Below are 22017 nucleotides of genomic sequence, written 5' to 3'. Positions count from 1 at the left end.
GACTGGGGCCAGCCCAGTACATTCCTTTGTATACTTTCCGGACTGCACTCACTGTGTCATAAATAATAATGAAAGTAAATGTACATTTATCAGAAAGAATCAACAAAACCCCAGCACTGAGTTGCTGATTGTATTTGTCTCTCCAGGCATCAAGGCCAGCTTTCGAACAAGGGTGCCTGAAGGTTTGATTGTCTTTGCAGCATCACCTGGCAATCAGGAGGAGTATTTTGCACTTCAGTTAAAGAATGGACGGCCTTATTTTCTTTTTGACCCACAGGTAAATGAGTACTCATGCAAGTTTGTATTTGTAGCTAATACCAGGTACTGTGATAAGTGCTTATGTTTTCACCATTGAGTCTCATCAAAAGCATATCAGGGAATTAGTATTATTATTTCCATTTTACTAAAGAAGAAAATAGAACTTGAAAAGTAATGTGACATGGGGCCAGCATTGTGGGGTAATGGGTTAAGCCACCACCTAAGATGTCAGCTTCCCATATGGGTGACAGTTTGAGTCCTGGCTGCTCTGCTTCCAATCCTGCTCCCTGCTGATGTGCCTGGGAGAGCAGCAGAAGATGACCCAGGTGCTTGGGCCCCTGGACCGAACTGGGAAACCTGGAGGAAGCTCCTGGCTTCGGCCGGGCCCAGCACATGTCCTTGCCATCAGTTGAGGAGTTAACCAGATGATGGAAGACTGACTCACTCACACACTCAATCTCTCTCTCTCTCTCTCTCTCTCTCTCATTCTGGCTTTCAAATAAATAAAATAAATCTTGAAAAAATGATGCAACTTTCCCACAGCTAATGTAGTAGAATTAAATTTCAAATATAGGTAATTTGAGAATGTATGTGCTTGACAATGAATTTGCAGCTTTTTACACATTAAAACTTTGTAATATATATCTATTTTTTATTCTTTTTTTTTTCTTTTTTTTTTTTTTTTTTTTTACAGGCAGAGTGGACAGTGAGAGAGAGAGACAGAGAGAAATGTCTTCCTTTTTGCCGTTGGTTCACCCTCCAATGGCTGCCATGGCCAGCACACCGTGGCCGGCACACCATGCCGATCCGAAGGCAGGAGCCAGGTGCTTCTCCTGGTCTCCCATGGGGTACAGGGTCCAAGCACTTGGGCCATCCTCCACTGCACTCCCGGGCCACAGCAGAGAGCTGGCCTGGAAGAGGGGCAACCAGGACAGAATCCGGCGCCCCGACCGGGACTAGAACCCGGTGTGCTGGCGCTGAAGGCGGAGGATTAGCCTATTGAGCCATGGCGCTGGCCTCTATTTTTTATTTCTTCAAGAAGAAAAATAGTGTCTTTCCCCTTCCCTTCTATTTATTTCATTCTTCCTTTCTTTTCACCAGCAACTACTTAAGTGGTTATCAGGTACTATTGAGCAGAATGTTGTGTACTATAATAGTTTTGAATTTAAATATAACTGTGCCCTATAAAATAATATGGAATAAAGTAAACCACTTAAGGTGCTCATGAATGTTATCAAGCAAAAATGTGGCATGCTCTGTATTATAGTGGCACAAAATGAAGGGTGTTATTTTTCAGAGTATAACTGTGACATTTTACTGACGTGCAAAACATTGTGGAAAAGCTGATCAAAACAAAAGCATAGGCCGGCGCCATAGCTCACTTGGGTAATCCTCCGCCTGTGGCGCCGGCACACCAGGTTCTAGTCCCGGTCTGGGCACCGGATTCTATCCCGGTTGCTCCTCTTCCAGTCCAGCCCTCTGCTATGGCCCGGGAAGGCAGTGGAGGATGGCCCAAGTGCTTGGGCCCTGCACCTGCATGGGAGACCAGGAGAGGCACCTGGCTCCTGGCTTCAGATCAGCCCCGTGTACTGGCTGCGGCGCACCAGCCGCAGTGGCCATTGGGGGGTGAACCAATGGAAAAGGAAGACCTTCCTCCCTCTCTCTCTCTCTCCCTCTCTCTCGCACTCTCGCTCTTTCTCTCTCACTGTCCACTCTGCCTGTCAGAAAAAAAAAAAATCGGGGTAACTCGGTACAGCTGGAACAGAGATACCAAAGAAAATAGGCTACGTAGACATCAACTCAATCATGGCCTTGTTAGCAAATGCGTAGATTTTTCTGAAAATGCACACATTTTCCTGAAAATACGTCTTTGTTTAGTTAAAGCAAAGATCCTGAAGATGTGTCTTTGTTTTAATTAAACACAAGCTTGTGTTAGTGACTAGTTGATATTAGAAATTGTATTGGGCTTATGAGTAATTGAGACATGAGTAAGTCTAAGTAGAAGACTTTTTGCTTTCCATTTCCTCAAATCTTTAACTGAAAACTGATGATATAGTCATAAAGCATGCTTGCTAAGCAAATGTTTTACCTTATGCTGGTAAAGCAGGCCCAACTCTGTATCAGATTTACATCATCTAGGATCATGGACTGAGAACTCTAGGTGGGGTTCACAGCTTCATGCACCCTGGAGACCCACTTCCTTTGGAAAGGAAGGGCAAGTCTCTATGGTTTGGGTGTGGTTTGAGCATGTCCTCCAACCTAATCCCCATAGTGAATTACTAAGAGAGTGGAAACTTAACCTGATTGTAGCATTTAGAGATCAGGCCTCTGTTAGGTGACTAGGATTAGGTAAGGGCATCAAGAGTATAGCCCCCATGATTGAATTCTGGTGGCTATGTAAGAAGAGCCAGAGGGAGAGAATATGGCCTTTTACTTTCCATCTCTTGTCATTTGATGACCTGCAATCGCTAGAGCTGTTTAGACTTCACATTCCAAATCTTTGTTCTAAATAAAATATATTTTCTTTATAAAATTAACTTGCCTTAGGTATTCTGTGATAGTAGTGAAAAGCAGAATAATAAACATTGTACTGACCAAGTGTGTCTAAGCATGTGCCAGGCTCGAGAGGCTGCTGAAACCTTGATGCTTTATGAACAGGCAACTGAAAGACCAGGGGTGCAAAGACTCTATCCTGATGTCTCAAAAAGAGGCCAAATCACACCCTGGCTCCTGCAGTGGAGATCCTCAAGCACAAGGATTCCGGGTGTCCCCTGGAATTGTTGCTGCTTCAAGAATGCTAACAGTTGGGTGATGAGTAAGCTCAGAGAAAGAGCAGCTCACTTAACTTGACCCAACAGCCAAAGAGAGAGAGCAAAGCAAGAGCCATCACAGATGGGTGGGCTGATGATGACTGACAGCACATCCATGTACTGACATGGGAAAATGAAAATTTTCAATTGAAAATGAGGCATTGAGAGCCTCGGATCAATAGGCCAGAAGACAAAGTTGAATACATTTCTTTTGTTAAGATATATTTATTTGAAAGGCAGAGTTACAGAGAGAGGGAGAGACAGAGACAATCTTCCACCCACCAGTTCACTCCCAAATGGCTGCAGTGGCAGGAGCTAGGCCAGGCTGAAGCCAGGAGCCAGGAGCCTCTTCCAGGTCTCCCATGCAGATGCAGGGCCTGAGCATTTGGGCCATCTGCCACTGTTTTCCCAGGCCATAGCAGAGAGCTGGATGGGAAGTGGAGCAGCCAGGTCTAAAACTGGCACTAATAGGGGATGCTGGCACCACAGGCGGCGGCTTTACATTCTACACCAGAGTGTCAGCCCCTGAAAATATTTCTTAAAATATAAAAATATAAACCATTAAAAATATAAATACTACTACCACCATTAGGAAGACATTAAGGAAGAGAACAAAAACCACACAAATAAGAAAAAGAAGAATAAAAGAAAATAGTGGAACATAAGAAGAAAATACTACCATAAGGAAAAATTGATTATACATTTATTGAAAAGGCTCATCTAGTTCCAGTGAGGGCTGGCATTTCTATGAGGCATTATTAGAAGGACTCCAGTCATTATTTTTGGTGCTTTCTCTAGTATAAATGGGCATACATACACACACAGGTTTTTAACCCAGGCAATCCATCTTCCGAAACCATGATGCTATATTGCTATTCAACATGAAAGAAAGATGTGTGTTAATATCCAGAGATCCTTGGGACTGGCATTGTGGTGCAGTGGGTTGAGCCACAGCTTGTGAAGCCAGCATCCCCTATCATAGTGCCAGCTGGAGTCTCAGCTGCTCCGCTTCCAGTACAGCTTATCACTATTGCACCTGTGAGAGCAGCAGAAGATGGCCCAAGGGCTCTGAACCTGCTCCCATGGAAGATCTGGATGGAGTTCCTGGCTCTTAGCTTCAAGATGGCCTGGATTTTGCTGTTGTGGCCATTTCAGGAGTGAACTAGCAGAGGAGAGATATCTCTCTCCCTTCCTTCCTCCTTTCCCCCTTCTATCTCTGTAACTCTTTCAAATAATTTATTAAGTCTTTACAATTATGCAGAGATCCAGAAAAAAATCTCATCTATGTTCCAAATTGGAAGGAAGTATTCCAGCCAGGCATCTAGCCAAAAGGAAGCAAAAAAGTCAAATGTCTGAAAAGAAGCAGTGGTTAATAATGTCTATCGATATTAAGTTAAACTTAAATACTTAATGGCAGACTAACCAGAAATATGTTATACAGTGCCAAAGAAAATTCTTTGAAATAGAAGAAAAATGTAGCAAGGACAAAAAAACACCTTTAATAATTATTTGCTGCTAAAATTACTGAGAGTTGAAAGAGAAGAAAAGATAAATGAATTGAGAGTTTCTAAAGATATCAGCTTAGTAGTGACGGTTGGAGTATGGGAATAGATCATTTTGATGTCTTGTTTCCATAAAATAAACAGAGAAAATGTTTGATTTTAAATGTAGGAAAATAAGTTAATTACTGAGAGTATAAAATGTTTCAACGGATATCCAAATAAATAAGGTGAAAACAGAGACCTAATACTGAATTGTAAAAACTCAAAGTAAGAAAAAGAAACAGTATAGTAAAATAGAACAATGACATTGAGGAAGAAAAATCTGGTTCTGCTTTTTCCCCTTCACTCTGCTGATATCTGGGGATAACTGTGAAAAAGCCACATGGAGAAAAGCGTTAATCTTATATCCATTTTTTAATCGAGTTTTAATGTATACAAAGGAGCAGCATTTGGTGCCTATTTAAAACTCCAGCTGGGACACCCATATCCCCTGGAGTACCTGGGTTCAAGTCCCAGCTCCACTCCTGATTGCAACTTCCTGCTAATGTGCACCCTGGGAGGTGGCAGGTGGGATGGCTCAAGTACTTGGCTCCCTGCCACCCATGTGAGATAGCCCAGTGGAGTTCCTGGCTTCTGGCTTCCACCTGGTCCAGCCCCAGATGTTGCAGGCTTTTAGGCAGTGGAACCAGCAGATGCAAGAGCTCTATCTGTCAGCTAGCTTGCTTGCTCCCTCTCTCTCTCTCTCTCTCTTTCTCTGCCTTTCAAATAAATAAAATAATTTTAAAGTGAGAAATATTCTAAAAGTAAAGTATACAATGTAGGTTTGCATTAATGATCTTATCTCATTCTTGAAGTACCCATGTGAGGTAAGAACCATTTTCATCTCTGCTGTAGATGAAATAGCTTTTTTATTTATTTATTTATTTATTTATTTGACAGGTAGAGTTACAGACAGTGAGAGAGAGAGACAGAGAGAGAGGTCTTCTTTCCGTTGGTTCACTCCCCAAATGGCCGCAACGGCTGGAGCTATGCCAATCTGAGGCCAGGAGCCAGGTGCTTCTTCCAGGTCTCCCACGCGGGTGCAGGGGCCCAAGCACTTGAGCCATCCTCCACCGCTTTCCCAGGCCACAGCAGAGAGCAGGACTGGAAGAGGAGCAACCAAGACTAGAACCGGCACCCATATGGGATGCTGGACTAGAAGAGGAGCAATTGGGACTAAAACTGGCATCTGTATGAGATGCTGGCATCGCAGGTGGAGGGTTAACCTAGTGCTCTATGGCGCCGGCCCCTGAAATAGCTTCTTAACTGCAGTCACACAGTGGTTTAGAGAGAACTGGCACTGAATTTACTTTTTTTTTTCATTAGGTGGAACATTTGTTAGGAATGCATGACACTCCATGCACAATACGCAGTTAAAAACTGGGAATGCAGGAATGAGAAGTATATAGCAAATCACTCAGTAGAACACTGGCCATAGGTTATTCATCACAGGTATAGAACATTTAATACACACACTCACACACACATATGCATACACACACTCTAAACATAGAGAACTATCCAAAAATGGCTTTCCCAGGCCTGAAGCATGACTGTCATCTCTTTGGATATGAGCATTGTTTCTTGTAAAGGATGTGATGCCTTAAGACTGCTGAATAAGAGGGTAACCAGTATCAAACAATGCTTACTGTACTCAGCCACAGTGCTATGAAACCATGATGTCAGCCACGAAACCTGCCAGACCTCATCTTTTCCAGCTTCTTTGTGATAATCGGATAGACAGGCTGGTGTAACACAGTTCAGGGCATCACACATCATTTCTGTCTGCCTACATTTCTCTCTCACAGAATTAACCAGAATATCCATCACAGCCATTAGCTTTCCCTGCTGCTCTATTTGGATCCTGGATGGCCAAATCTTAACTTGTCTACATAGCTGATGGATGCCAACCAAGTACAAATAAATATTTTATAGTCAAAACTTGGGGGCTCGGGTGAGTGAGGCATTTAAATGATGCCTGCCTGGCAAATGAATTTTTACCTGGAATAACAATCTCTTTCCACAAGATAAAATCTGCCTGTGTTTTCTTCCAAGGGAAAGTTTATTTTTGTTAAGTAAGCAATTGGTTGTGTTGATACATTTGAGGAAAAGCAATAAGCAGATATACTGTACTAGGGGCTCAGTGGACATGGTGCCACTTGTATGAGTTTATGAACCAAGAAGTTCAACCTAGCAAAGCCTGCATCCTTGCTTACCGTTGAGGAATTTATACAACAGTGCTGGTTAACTGGCCTGATTTGCCGATTTTATGATGATGCTCCACTTATTTCTAGACAAAGAGCTGTTGAAACTGAGGGACAGAGAGCGTTTTGAAAAATTGTCTACTGTTTGCTCTCCTTTGGGGTAGGAACATGAATGTAGCTTCTGATACAGAGTTGGAGCCACCACACATTTAAGAGTATAGCAACTTATTTGATGTTATTCTTGCCATTAAAAGTATTTATATTTTAAATTCTGTTGGTACCACTTTAGGACAGTTTCTTTCCTTTTGTTTTTAAATGAGAATGAGGTTATCTAGTGAACACCTCATGTACACATCTCACAAGCAATTATGTGCTAAATATGTCTTATCAGACACATGTGCAGTATCTATGTGTTTAACATTTATTTATTTGAAAGATTTACAGAGAGGCAGAGGAGATAGCAAGCGAGAGCAAAAGAGAGAGAGAGAGAGGTCTTCCATCCGATGGTTCACTCCCCAAATGGCCACAATGGCCTGAGCTGTGCCGATCCGAAGCCAGGAGCCAGGAGCTTCTTCCGGGTCTTCCATGTGGGTACAGTGGCCCAAGGACTTGGACCATTTTCCACTGCTTTCCCAGGCCATAGAAGAGAGCTGAATTGGAAGTGAAGCAGCTGGGACTCGAACTAGCACCCATATGGATGCCAGCACTGCAAACATTGGCTTTACCTGCCATGCCACAGTGCCGGCCCATGTGTCTATGTTTTGTACACAAAGACATCCTCATGACTTACTACAGTTTTTGGAAAATAGTAGGTGCTTAATAACGACTGAGTGACTCAAAAACCATTGTTAAAATGGTAACTCAAACTTGAAAATAATTATCCATTTTTTCTGGGTTAAAATTTCCGTCTTTGTAGTGATTATATTACAATTTAGTTTACATTTATTTTGTCTGCTTATTATTTTGACTTTCATCAGAAAACAATAAGATAACTATTTTTAGAGCTCTATTTTATATATTTGAAAGGCAGAGTTACCTATGGGGTTGGGAGAAATACACACAGAGAAAAACCATTTATCTTCTGATTCGTTCTCCAAATGCCTATGGCTGGGACAGGCCAAAGCAAGAGACCTGGAACTCCAACCAAGTCTCCCATGGGTAGCAGGAGCCCAACCACTTGGGCCATTTTCTGCTGCTTTTTCAGGTGTATTATCAAGGAGCTGGACCAGAAATGGAGCTGCCAGGGCTCAAACCAACACTCATATGGGATGTCGACCTTGTGGGTGGCGGCTTACCACGTTGTGCCACAACACTGGTCCCAGCGGATGATTTTTCTACTTACTGCTCCTGAATCCATTCAAAATAAATTTAGAATAATGGAAATAACATTTGTAGGTAACCCTCAGCTGCCTCTTGCTTCATTACTATCTTTCACATTGAGATCACCTTCAACTTTGCTCTTTTTAAAAATATCTCAATAAACTTAAGTAATGTATTTCTTATATAAAACAGGGCTATTCTACAGAAAGGCTGTACAGCTAAAAACGTATTTCATTTCTCTTCCAACTTTCCAATGCTTTCTGTTGAATAAATGTTTAGAAGGGGGAAGAGTCTTATAAAATCTAAAGTTGAAGTTGTGGCTGTATAATATAGACTGAACACTTGGAACCATTGTTAAGAAACACAATAAAGAAATGTTAAGCACAATTTTTGCTATTTTTTAAGTCACTAACAATTACCTATAATCACACCATTTTTATTTAGTTAATTTTAAATCTACTTAATCAGATGACATTTTATTGTCCAGTAATGACAGTGTTCAGTGGTGTTAATAGGAAACTCAGAGAAAATTCTATTTTCACAGAAGCTGTGGAAGTAAAAGTTTCCAAGTAATTATGAATGACACCTATTTAATATTTTGGATATTTTAACAAATGGAAAGAAAAAAATCGAAAACATGACATCAGACTATATCATGTAATAATTCTTCTAGTATTGGTGGTGGAAGAGAGTCTTAAATTTTTCATCAAAGAGAAATATGAGTATTCTAAGCTCTTCTCTGTAGAAAAGTGAGTTTGGCATAGTGAGGCTGTAGGTTTTGCACTTGAATTTGTCTCCAATAAAAGTGATTTCTGATGTAGAGAACTATTAATGCTTCATACTGTTGCCAAACAAAATATGAAGAACCACTTACTCAGACACCTGATCTTTAGAATGCCGCATCGTTTGTAACAATTTTAACGCTAACTAAGTACACTTTGATGAGACAGCATTTAATAAAATGCTCATTAATTTCATCATTAGCAAGAGTATGCTAAGAAGTAAGCCAGTTTCTTATGTCACGCCCAATTAGCATCCCATGCTAGTAATCCCATTAGTATTGTTGAATTCACTAATGGAAAAACTAATGGGCATGCTACCAGGGCACATTAATTGGGCACGACACCAGTTCTGGTTTTAATTATTAAACTACGATAATGAAATGTGTGTTTGTAAAATATTAAAATGTTGAAATAGGGTTGAACAAAATAAAAAAAAGTAAATAGAAGAAATACACATTAGGCAAATCAACCTATAAAAATTCAAGGCTTAGAAAATGAACTTACCAAATTGCCGTATTTCTAGCTGAGTTGTCCATAGAAGTTGGGATATCGTCCATGTGAGAAGAAGCCTACTCATACTCCTGGGAAATTAAAAGCTTTTTTTTTTTTTACTTTGATAACATGAAATTCAGTATGTCATATATGCTATCAAGCTTTTTATGAGGCCAGACAGGAGCCAATTAAATGTGTAGAATGGACATGTGATATAACTGTAGCTACTTTAGGGAAATACAATCAGAAACATTGTGCTTAACATGGTATGATTAACACTGTTTCTTTCAATGTCAATCTTCAACTATATTATATCAGATAATTACCAGTTTTCTCTTTTGGAAAAACAAGAGTTTGGTGAAATTTTTTTTGAATTGTAACAATTTTTTCCCAATCTCATTTTTATTACTTGCATTTAGAAGATTTAGAATAAAATTTTGTGTGTTTTTTCTTTGATAGTATTGTAAATGTCGTAGATACGAAGTTCAAATTTCTTCTACTCAAGTCTTACTTGCTTATTAATATTAAAAAGTTTACAATTGTGTTAACCATGACATATTGAACAAAGATTCGGTAAGCTGACAGCACTAGGATGGCAGATTTTTTCTTCTAGTTCTCTGTTTCTTTACCCTTACCTCCTTTTTGTCAATCTCAATTCTTGGTACCTGCCAGTTCCTAGATTTTATTCATTTAAGAATTCATACTTAACTACAATATAATTTCCTTAGCCACAGATACAGATGTTAGATTTTAAGGTACAAAGCATCATATAGTAAGTTTAACCACATGCTATGTTTAATGTGTTAATAATTGGCTAATTTTTAAAGTGACTCTCATTCCCTCTTGTTATTAGTAGTTTAATGAAGTTAAAAGAAACTAAATTGCCTAACAGTTCTCTGTCTTTGGAGCCAAATTTTTAAAAAAGTTTTTTAATTTATTTGAAAGAGTTACAAAGAGAGAGAGACAGAGAAAGGAATTTTCCATCTGATGATTCACTCCCCAGATAGCCACAAATGGCTAGCATTGAGCCAGGTCAGAACTTCATCCAGTCTCTCGTGTGGGCGGCAGGGACTCAAACACTCAGGCCATCTTCTACTGCTTTTCCTAGGCTATTAACAGGAAGCTGGATTGGAAGTGGAGCAGTTGAGGCATGGACAGGTGTCTATATAGGAAACTGGTGTTGCAGGCAGCAGCTTTTCCTGTTATGCCACAACATTGCACCTAGAGCCAATTTTAGCAATATTTTATTTGTTGTAAAATCTTTTCTTGATTTTCATATCTGTACCATTAAAAGTAAAATCTAAACAGTTAGAATAGAAAATATATTACCTTTCTGATGAAAGTAGATACTCAAAATGTAAGTGCCCTTGTACGAAATTCTTATTCTAAAGGAATGTGTTTTGAGATCTGAACACTGTAGTGTTCTGAGAAGTACTTTGCAGGAAAGCCAAAATGATGCCAAACATCAACTTTAATTTTGAATTCTGTTTGAAACATATGCATGTTTGCATTGAGGTCATAACATTGAAATTTGCAAATTGGTTTGTAACAAATATACCTGTGTGTGTGGGTGTAAACATTCATTCATTCATTCATTTATATTCATTCATTCTCTTAAGGAATCATCTGTGGAAGTTACCACAACTGATGATCATGGTAAACAATATAGTGATGGCGAATGGCATGAAATAATTGCTATTAGACATCAAGCTTTTGGCCATATCACTCTAGATGGACAGTATACAGGTAAGTATTTTTATAAATATAAACAGTTCTATTGGTATGCTTGTATTAGCATATTTTTCTCTTATTTATATCACTATATTATCATCATCTTCATTCAGATCCATCTGAACTGCTGTAGAAATTTTACTTTGGTTGCTGCTGAAATAATGAAGTCTGGCAGTCAGTTTCTCACCCATGCAGGACTTCAGTAAAACAAAAAAAATGCAGAATTCTCTGTAATTATGTTCATTCATGATCTTTTTGACCTCCAGAAGGCAATTAAAGTAGAGCAAGGCAGTTATCCATGGGTGAGGAACACAAAGACTAGAAGAGCTTTGTAATTTCTCCCAGGTACACAGTTGACAGCCAACATTCTTCACTCACCTATCCTGTCTTTTCATATGTAAGTTTTGTTTTCTTTCCAATCTACCATTTTCATGTAATTATAAAAGAATTAGTGTGCCTGTATGATGACAGAGACTTCTATTAATTCATTCAAGAAGTATGTAATTTTAATGAGCACTTATTACATTCCAAGTATGTTGGAGAAATCCTGGAGAGATGGGGAATGGAAAGCAGAAGACAAAACAAGTAAATGCTAAATACATATCATATGGTAGTAAATTCTGATAATGCAAATATAGAAAGAGAGGGAAAGGGGTGTGTGTGTGTGTGTATGCATGCAGTGTATTGTATCTGTGTTGGAAAGGAGTGTTAGAATTATACATAAGACGGTTAGGGAAGGCCTCTCTGTTGGGTGACAATGGAGCAGAGCCCTGAAGGGATGAAGGAGTAGACCATGCAGATATCTAGGAAAAGAAAGTTTCAGACCAAGAGAACAGCAGGTATCAGGGCTCTGAGTCAGGGAGCAGAAACTAGAGTGGAAATGGAATGAAGGGGCTAGTGTTACAGCATAGGTCCCAGAGGGCATTTGGGGGCCAAATAATAAAGGCTCTGTGGGGGATGTGTCTGAAGAGTTTTGAAAGGGATGAAACAAGATAAGACTTCTTTCTCTTAATGGATCAGTCTGGCTGCTCTGTTGAGAATAAATTTCAGGAGAGATGAAGGTGAAAACCTGGAGACTAGTTAATACACTTCTGAAATAACTCTGTTACAATTCAGGCAAGAAGTCAAGGTGATGTGACTCAGGGAGATAACTGTGGATATAACACAAAGTCGCCTTATTCTAGTTATACCTTTGATATCAAATTAACAGTATTTGAAATGAGAATGAGACAGCAAGGGCTGCAAACAACCACACTGGGGCCACATCCAGTTTATGTTTACTTTTATAAATAAAGTTTCAGTGGAGCACGACACTCACTTATATAATAATTGTGACTACCTGAGGCTGAATTGTATGCAGAGTTGCCATCTGGCCCCTCATGTAATGTCACTACCAGGTTTGGGTCCTCACAACTTGAAGAATGCTGCCAATACTTGGTGTGCAAGGTGGAAGCAGAAGACGATTTGGATAGAGACTTCATCAGTCACCTTTGAACATGTTAAGTCTTAACTGTCTATGGCATATCCAAGTGGAGACATCAGGCAGGCTGCTGGGCACCCATATCTGACTTTAAAACGAGGTCCAGCCTGGAAATACATATCGGGAGTTGTCAGCAAAGGATGGTATTTAAAGCCCAGGGACCAGAGGTAACAGGTTAGTTAGAGTGGATTGGGTTCTGGAAAAAAATAAAATTTTCTTTCCTCTTAAAGCTGAAGTTAGAAATCTTAATGGGGATTTTACATTGTTGTACAACACCATCAAGAGCCAGGGGCCACTCTGGTCTTTGACCCTGGTGCCCAGCACACTAGCAGACTTGTGGATTCCCTGTAGGTAGAGAAAGGAAGAGGTTGGAGAAGGGAGGAAGTCTGGGTTGTTATGATATCATGATACTGAGATGAAGAAGAACCCAGGAAATAAATAACCCAGACCAGACTGAAGTAAAAGAACTGAGAGAAAGAGATGTCCCAAGTCTTGATAAAGGGCTTTACTATCTGTTAGACTAGTAGAACTAGTTATTCTGCTGAAGCTGGATTCTCATCTCCCTTTCTGCAGGTTCCTCAGCCTCCCTGAATGGTAGCACTGTTATTGGAGAAAACACAGGAGTATTTGTGGGAGGGCTGCCACAAGGCTATACCATCCTCAGGAAGGATCCTGGTGAGTTCAGCAGGGTACAGAATTATTTATTATCACTCAAACTTACAAAATAATCCATTTGCATAATTCTATCTCATGTTATATTTTGTACATGCTATATTGTACATATCACTTTCTCAAAAATTCCCGTTAAGTCTTTGTTAAAGAAATTATGTATCATTTATATTTATCGTGTTAGTGCTCAGTTCTTGATTTATAAAAGAAGTCTATTAAACCTCTGAAATAAATTATACTAACTTCAGTTGGAGGTATGTTATTTTTGGATTTGTACATAGATTTTTCAAATATTTTTAAACTGAAGGTCAAACAGCACTTAAATGAGAAAGTATGAGCTTGCTTTACGTTCTAAGTAGGGTGAAAGACATTCCCTGAGAACTATGTGACAGGCACTCATCCAGTCCCTAGATACTCATAAGTAAGTCAAATGTGGTCTTTGCCACAATAAAGGGTACAGATATTGAACACATAATTCCAAGCTAATGCCAAATTGCTATAATGAGGTACTGTTAAGTAAATTCCATATTTTTAGGACAACAAAAAGACACTAAAATGAAACTAATGAAAACTAACATGAATGAAATAAACTTTAGGCAGAAAAAAAAATCATCTTTCAGATGCATCCCTAATAGTTCCAGAGTGGTAGGGCACCTCCCCCCTGTCCCACAGGAAGTTAAATATAGCTACACAAATGTTACAAATATGCCAAGGCCCAGATGAACATATTTTATTTATAGGTAGTACACACACACACACACACACAAAGCGTTTACTCTACCACTTTGTCCTTCCAGGTAATGGTAGGTCCAGGTATCAGAATAAGAACATATCTTGATTCCAAGTAGCTTATCTGTAGAGGCTATCTCTTTGTTACAAATAGATAGACGCCATGTGTATCAGTTGGCTTTTTAAGACTTTGCTACTGCATGCCTTCCCCAGAAGCAAGTGGTAAACTCAAAGCTGAGAGCACAGCCTTGTACCTGTAGGTTGCTTTAATGCAACCTCAATGCCACATGTCCTCCCACCTTTTTTTTTTAACCTGCTTTGTCTGTAATTCTCCCATTTACTCACTTTCTCTTCCAGCCCCCTCCATCATCTTGATTTTCTCTACTTAACCCCCTCCATCCACATGATCTAAAGAATTCCAGTTTTTAAGATTAATATTAGATATCTTCCTAAAAGTAAAATCATGTTTTTGATTCATTTGGGCAACATACTGGTTCATATTGATAATAGAACTGAACTATAAATTACAGATTCATAGAAACATTTCCTTCAAACCTTACTTTTAAAAGTTGCTACAGAACTTACTTTGTAAGGCTAGTGGCAGATGAAATGTCTGTCTGTGTTCAGTAGGCAGTGTTCTTGGAGTGAGTGTTTAGCCTGGTAGTTATGATGCCTGCACGGCATAGCCAAGTGCTTGTGTTTGATTTGGACTTCAGTTCCGGACTCCAGCTTCCTGCAGACCCTGGGAGCCAGTGGTGATGGATCAAGTAGTTGTTTCCTGCCACCCACATGGAAGCCCTGGATTACAATCTAGGTTCCCAGCTTCAGACAATGCCCAGCCCCTGTCGTCGCAGGCATTTGGGAAGTAAACCATTGGATGGCCTCAATCTCAATCTCAATCTCTCTCTCTCTCTCTCTCTCTCTCTCTCTCTCTCTCTCTCTCTCTCTCTCTCTCTCTCTCTCTCTTTCCCTTTCCTCTCTTTCCCTTTCTCTCTCTCTTTCCCTTTCTCTCTCTCTTTCTCTGTGTCTCAATTAATTAGAAAATAAAAATAAGCATAAATCTTTTAAAAGGTAACTTTCTTCCTTATAGTACAAAACAAAAGATTCTGCTTAAATCTCTGTTTCTGCAGATATGCTGGGTCTGAACCAGAGGTAAAGATTTATAACAGCTAACATTTACCATAGCCGATGGCATGGTGAATCATTAGGAGTCTTGCAATAAATAGGGGATGAGAGTGACTGTCTATTTCTTTGATTTTAATGGCACATAAAATTTACTGCTTGAAAAGAATCTTTCAAAATGAGCATTTCTTGGTATCTGTCAACTCCTGCAGAGATAATCCAAAAGGGTTTTGTGGGCTGCCTCAAGGATGTCTATTTTATGAAGAATTACAATCCTTCAGCTACTTGGGAACCTCTGGATTGGCAGAGTTCTGAAGAGCAAATCAATGTGTATAACAGCTGGGAGGGATGTCCCACTTCATTAAACGATGGAGCCCAGTTCCTAGGAACAGGTAAGCTCTGAATAGCCACCACAGATCACTTAGCAAGCTCTATCTCTACCTTTGGCATAATTTAATCTCTCTTGTCTGATTACTTTGACCGCGTATAAACCTGGTATCACAAAAATATCTAGCTATGCCATGATGCATGGAAATATGTCCTCAAAAATCTAGGCATGTAGTTCAAATCGTAAGACTCACATATATGTGATAGTCTTACATAACATCTTTGGTTGCCCATGCTGTTTTCAGTATACATATATTAATGTCACAAATATCCACTTGGAAGTCAGTTGTTTCACAGTAAGAACACAGTTTTACTTAGAAAGATCTTTTGAAGGGGTTTGTCTACTAGATTGATCCACAAATACCTATTTATCTCATTATATAGATGAACAATACTCCTAATAGTGAATTTTCAACTATGTAATGGGTTAAGTAGGCCCTTGAGAGAGCACTAGAGAATAGAATAGAACCACCTTTGCTCCAAAGGCTGCAGCAAAAGGTAACATGTAGTGTCCATGGTATAACTTCCACCTCCCACTTACCTTTCTGTCTTGACAGCCATCTAGGAGCAGGTGCGAGAGTACATGGATATGGGTTCTTCTCCCATCTTGGCCTCTTGCATCTATAATTAAGTCAATTGTTTGTCAAGCTTCTTAAACTGCCTTCAGAAGATAGAGGCATATGATGCTAACAGCATCATGGTCTGCACACTTCCTCATTGCTCTTTTGTCATTGTCTTTATGAGCATTTCTTTTGGTCAGAGCAATCACTTATTCTTAATACATATGTGAAACAATAACATTCTACAGAAATCAGAATATTCCATGATTTAGATAGCAAACTGCTTCTTTTTATAAGGTATATCAAGTTTATTTTACAACTTCCAAACAATTACAAGAGGGAGTTAGCATTGATTTGCATCTTCTCTTATGGGAGATTTATACAATGATGGTACATGTTCTAGAGTATTAAAACACCATGACAATCCTGACCATATTTCTTTACACTTGATAACTGTACATATTCTTATTTTTAAAGGATTCCTGGAACTTCATCCAAATATGTTTCAAGGTGGAATGAACTTTGAGATTTCCTTCAAGTTCAGAACTGGCCAATTAAATGGACTGCTTCTTTTTGTTTACAACAAAGATGGACCTGATTTTCTTGCTGTACGTTAATTAATTTCATTAAATTTGATCGAAAGTGTCTGACCCAATTTTAAAAAAGATAAACCATTTATCATTATTATTATATTCAGTTGGGATTTCTTTACAGTTTCACTTTTGTTTTCATTTTTTCCCCAAGACATTTTAGTTTTGAAGTGCTATGAAACTTTTTATATTTTAGAATCATGATAATTTTTTAATGACAGTTCTGTGAAAATTTTAACTTTAAGCAAACATACTTGATATAAAGAATTTAGAAAATTCAGTTTACTGTTCCACTGAATTTTTAAAAAATTGTTTTCTTCACTGTCTTTTGATAAGGTTTCTATATATAATATACATTACACACTTATAAAATAAAATATACAATGAATCACCTAACCCAGTAACTAAAATAATATTGGGTTTTTGCATCTACCTATAGGATCTCTCCTTTTCTTTTTCCCTGTCTCTTTCCAAAGGTAATGTGTAATCACAATTTTGTGTTTATCTTTCTCCTGGATTTTTTTTTTTTGTAGTTTGAATGTCATACATGAATGCCAAAAAAATGACTTTGAGATCCATGAAGCTGTTTCTGAGCCATTCTTATCTTCTGTGTAGGTGTTCATTTCCAGGGTTCTGTCAAATACCTCTTCTCTTATTGGGAAGGTACTGGTTGGTTCCTTTATTTTTCTATGCCTAATAAGTCTACTACAAATATTTTTGTACGTGTCTCTAGATATAATGGACAAGTGAAACTGCCTTTACTTATCTTTAATTATTCAATTGGATTCTAAAAATAAGTACTTTATTAAAATGCTCATTTTTAAAAAAATTATTTTAAAGACCTAATAAAATCCAAAGAAACGATGAATGTCTTATCCTCAGATTATGATACTTAGGCAGATAGGCAATAAAATACATGTTTGTGATTTTGGGACTCTAAGATATTTTTACTTCAAAGATTTTTGCTTTCTGTATATAATTTTAATTCTGCTAATATGGTTAATGGGAATTTATCCTTTAATGATATTGAATTCTTGCCTATTTAAAGTACTGTTTACTTGTAGGGTGAGAGTGTTGTACAGTGGTTAAGTTGCTACTTGGGATGCCCACATCACATACTAGTGTCCCTGGTTTGAGTCCTGGCTCCACTTCCAATTCCAGTTTCCTTCTAATGCACACAGTGGGAGGCAACAGATAATGGCTCAAGTATTTTGGTCTCTGACACCTTGTGGGATACCTAGGTTGAATACCCCGCTCTTGTCTTTGACCTGGCCATGCCCAGCCATTGCAAGCAACTGGGAGTGAACCAGTGGATGGAATATATCTCTCTGTCTTTCTGGCCTTTCAAATCAATACAAATTAAAGTATTTTTTAAGAACTTGTTGTTGAAGGTAGTTATTCATTCTCTTGTTTATTGTTTTCCCCATCTACTGGAATCTGTCTCTATGAATATAATGACTTTTCCTCTCTTCTTTACAATTGTATCCTCAGTACCTAACCTTTAGCAGTTATTCCATACTCAATCAATATTTTTAGATAAATAAATAAGAGCATATGTGAATGAGCTCTTATTGTGATGACCTGCACCAAGAATTCTGCAATCTTTATATGCATAGCTGTGGGAGCTACAAAGATTTTATCCTTTGGCTCCTCTGGCATAGCACATGCTTCCACTGGAGGTTCCCAATCCTGCTGTGTCCTCATTGTCTTTGGAAATAGGATAAATTTTCACTATATTAAATAGTACTGTTAACTTTATACAAGCTTTATGTTTTTAAAGATTTGTTTTAGTTGAGAGACAGAGTTACACAAAGAGGGAAAGACAGAAAGAAAGGTCTTCCATCTGCTGGTTCACGTCCCAAATGGCTGCAATGGCCAAAGCTGGGCTGTTCCGAAACCAGGAGTCAGGAGCTTCTTCTAGGTCTTCCGTGTAGGTTCAGGGACCCAAGAACTTGTGCAGTCTTCCCTTGCTTTCCCAGGCAGTTTAGCAGAGATCTGGATCAGAAAAGCAGCCAGCCCAAGAAAAAGAGCCCATTTGGGATGCCAGTACTACAGGCAGAAGCTCAACCTACTATACCACAGCACCAGTCCCCTTATTGTATTTTTTAAAATCATTGTATTTAGGCAAATATATACTGAGTGCCTACTCTGTGCTGTGCTTTCTTTTAGTACTTCCCTTACAAAGGAAACATCATCATAGAACTTATTTTCTGGTCTTGGACATTGGAGGACTTTGTCCACAGATTACTCCTCAGTAACTCTATTATCCTGAGTAACTTCAGAATACATGGCTATCCCTTGGAATTTAATACCCTTAGAAATTTTCTACTGATAATATCTTAAATTTCCAAATACAATGTGATATCCTTCCAGCTCTCTCATTCTCTCTCATTTTCACTAACACTTTGAGACCATTGACTGTTAATCTCCTTTCTTTATAACTCATTTCCTCCTTATCTTAGATGTCATAAAACAGCTATTGACATTTCTTCTACTCAGGCTCTGATCTTGTATTTTTAACTCCATAACCATTTCAATCAGTTAACCGACACAGTTTTCAGTTCCAATAGCCAGATCATCAGCACTAAATGCGAACTAAGTAAAGGTATGAAGACTAGTGACACCCTGAGTTTAGCAACCCTTTTATTTAACAATATTTATTGTTTATAGAAATGGCAGACATTTTAGACATGGACAGTGAAAGAATTTCAAGATTTAGAAAACACCACATCAGTGCCTTCAGATAGACTCTCAATCTCACAAATAAAACAAACGTATCTCCCCAACTTCTAACCTCACTTCTTACAAACTGTCTATGTGCCAAGTCTGTCTCCATGCTCTCCTGACTCAGGGGAAAACACATACAACTGCCATACTTACATCTAAAGTAAAGATGGTTGTGCATCCTCTAGTATCGATCCCTTCTTTCACAAAAGCTTGTTCTACAAATTATCCTTTCATGGTAACCTCAATTCTTCCCAGAGTGTTGGGTCTTACCCCTCAACACATAAAAAGATTGAGTTTCATATATCTTATTTTTTTCTTTTGACTTTGAAACCTCCTCTGTTATGTTTCCCTTCCCTATATAGTCAAGTGCATTGTAGGTGGGAACTCTGTTATTTCCACTTTCTCAACTCATCTCAGTCTTCAAAACTACTACAGATAGGGATCTTGCTGTTACAGCACTCCAGTAGTTTTTTGATAGTTGCCAGTGATTCTTACATTTCCTACCCTATTAGAGAATTTTCACCCCTTATCTTTCTGAATTTTGATATATCATCCTCCTTTTTTATTTTATAAAAAGTGTTACTCCCAACATACTAGTTGCTTTTGATTTCCATTAAATATTTCAAGCTTCTCTAAGATTATTGTCACTTTACAGAATTTTTCTATTCTATCTTCTTCTTAAAACATTGGTCTTCCCAAACACTCCTTTTTTTCTAATTACTCTTGTTACACTGACTAGATAATCTTATTTATTTAGTCATGAAGTTTCTCCATTTCACTGGCCTACCCTAAATGTAGGTATATTCATGTTCAACCTCCTCCTCCTCAAAAAAAAGTTTCTTCTGGCATTTCAAACTCAATATATCTACAATGAATTTGTTTCTCTTCCTTATCAATAACAACCACTATACAGAGCCTTTTCTTGGTATGGAATGCTTTTCATATTGTGATGATGGTCCCTAGTTGCCCAAACAATTAATGAATACCTTTGTTTGTTTTTTCATTCACCTAACAAAGTCACCTATTCTTCAGGTTCTGATGAGTTGCTTTTAAAATACTTCTTAGATCCAGTCTTCTGCAGCATCATTATTTTCTTATTTTAGTCTATTTCAAATGCTTTTCACAATTGTGTTGACTTTCTGGTAGGCTTCCTCAGTTCTAGTCAAGATTATATTTACAGTGTGTAATTCTTATGACTCAGAGCATGAATGTTTGGTACAAAGTAACAGTGGAAAGCACATGAGTTCTGGTAATAGACAAACAGGAGAAAAGGTGAACTTTCCCCCTATATTACTCAAAATTAGGCCTTTGCATGTCTGGGAAGACACTTCTTTTTCTTTTTTTTTTTAATTTTGAAATAGATTTAAGAAAAGTTACAGAAAAGACAGTTTCCATATACTCCATGCCCCATTTCTCTTATTATTTTTCCCCAAAGAAACTTTTTATTTAATGAGTACGAATTTCTTGAGTACAACTTTAGGAATACAGTGAATCTTCCCACCATACCTGCCCTCCCACCCCATTCCTCTCCCTCTCCCATTCCCAGTCCCATTCTCCATTAAGATTCAGTTTCAATTAACTTTATACACAGAAAACCAACTCTATACTAAGTAAAGATTTCAACAATTTGCACACATATACACACACACACACAAAACTGTTTGAGAACAAGTTTTACAGTTAATTCTCATAATACAACTCATTGAAAACTGAAGTCCTGCATGGGAAGTAAGTGTACAGTGACTCCTGTTGTTGATTTAGCAATTAACACTCTTTTGTATGATGTCAGTGACCACCTGCTCTTGACATGAGTGCCGAGGCTATGGAAGCCTTTTGAATCCACTCTCTGTCAGTATTTATACAAGGCCATAAGCAAAGTAGAAGTTCTCTCCTTCCTTCAGAGAAAAGTACAACCTTCTTTGGTGGCCATTTCTTTCCACTGGGGTCTTTCGCACAGAGATCCTTTATGTAGGATTTTTTTTCCCCACAGTGTCTTGGCCTCCCATGCCTGATATGCTCTCATGGGCTTTTCAGCCAGACCAGAATGCCTTAAGGGATGGTTCTGAGGCCAGAGTGCTGTTTAAAGCAATTGTCATTCTATGAGTCTGCTTTGTGGACTGCTTCCCATGTTGGAACATTTTCTCCCTTTTAATTCTATCTATTATTATTGCCAGACATTTGATCTTATTTATATGACCCTTTTAACACTTAATCCTTTCGATATGATCACTTTCTAACTCAAACCCCATCCCTACATGTAACCTCTGCCTTATCTAAATTGGTGACTTTCTCTAAACTTAATGTCTTCATGCCACTGTATACATTAATCTCTGCCTTGGAGAACCCTCCTTGAAACTTAGACACTTCCAAAAACCTTACTTTAAATCTTTTCTGATTCCAAGGGAGGAGAAATCATATCTCTTCTCAGTTCCCATGGTACCCCCTCCCATTCTGTGCTTATTGCATTGACCCCCATATGTTTACCTCTTCTTCTATTTGACAGTGTGTTTATCTTGGAGTAGCAGGCATATGGAACATAGAGACTCAACATTTATTCAATGAATAGATAAATAATGACTACTTACCTAATGTACTTCACAAAGATGATATTTATA

At 38.4% G+C, this 22017-nt stretch overlaps 1 protein-coding gene across 1 annotated transcript in view; it reads left to right on the top strand.

Annotated features, from left to right (window-relative positions):
• Window positions 1–22017, top strand: part of USH2A (usherin) — an 855126-nt gene that overhangs the window by 390757 nt on the left and 442352 nt on the right. The window contains exons 21-25 of the mRNA XM_062211324.1: window positions 147–277; window positions 11027–11153; window positions 13192–13293; window positions 15351–15530; window positions 16563–16693. Coding sequence (XP_062067308.1) covers window positions 147–277; window positions 11027–11153; window positions 13192–13293; window positions 15351–15530; window positions 16563–16693 — 671 coding nt within the window. The remainder of the gene's footprint in view (window positions 1–146; window positions 278–11026; window positions 11154–13191; window positions 13294–15350; window positions 15531–16562; window positions 16694–22017) is intronic.

This window comes from Lepus europaeus, chromosome 14, assembly GCF_033115175.1.
Source record: "Lepus europaeus isolate LE1 chromosome 14, mLepTim1.pri, whole genome shotgun sequence".
Taxonomy (NCBI): Eukaryota; Metazoa; Chordata; class Mammalia; order Lagomorpha; family Leporidae; genus Lepus; species Lepus europaeus.
This window is presented reverse-complemented; position numbering and strand designations above follow the sequence as displayed.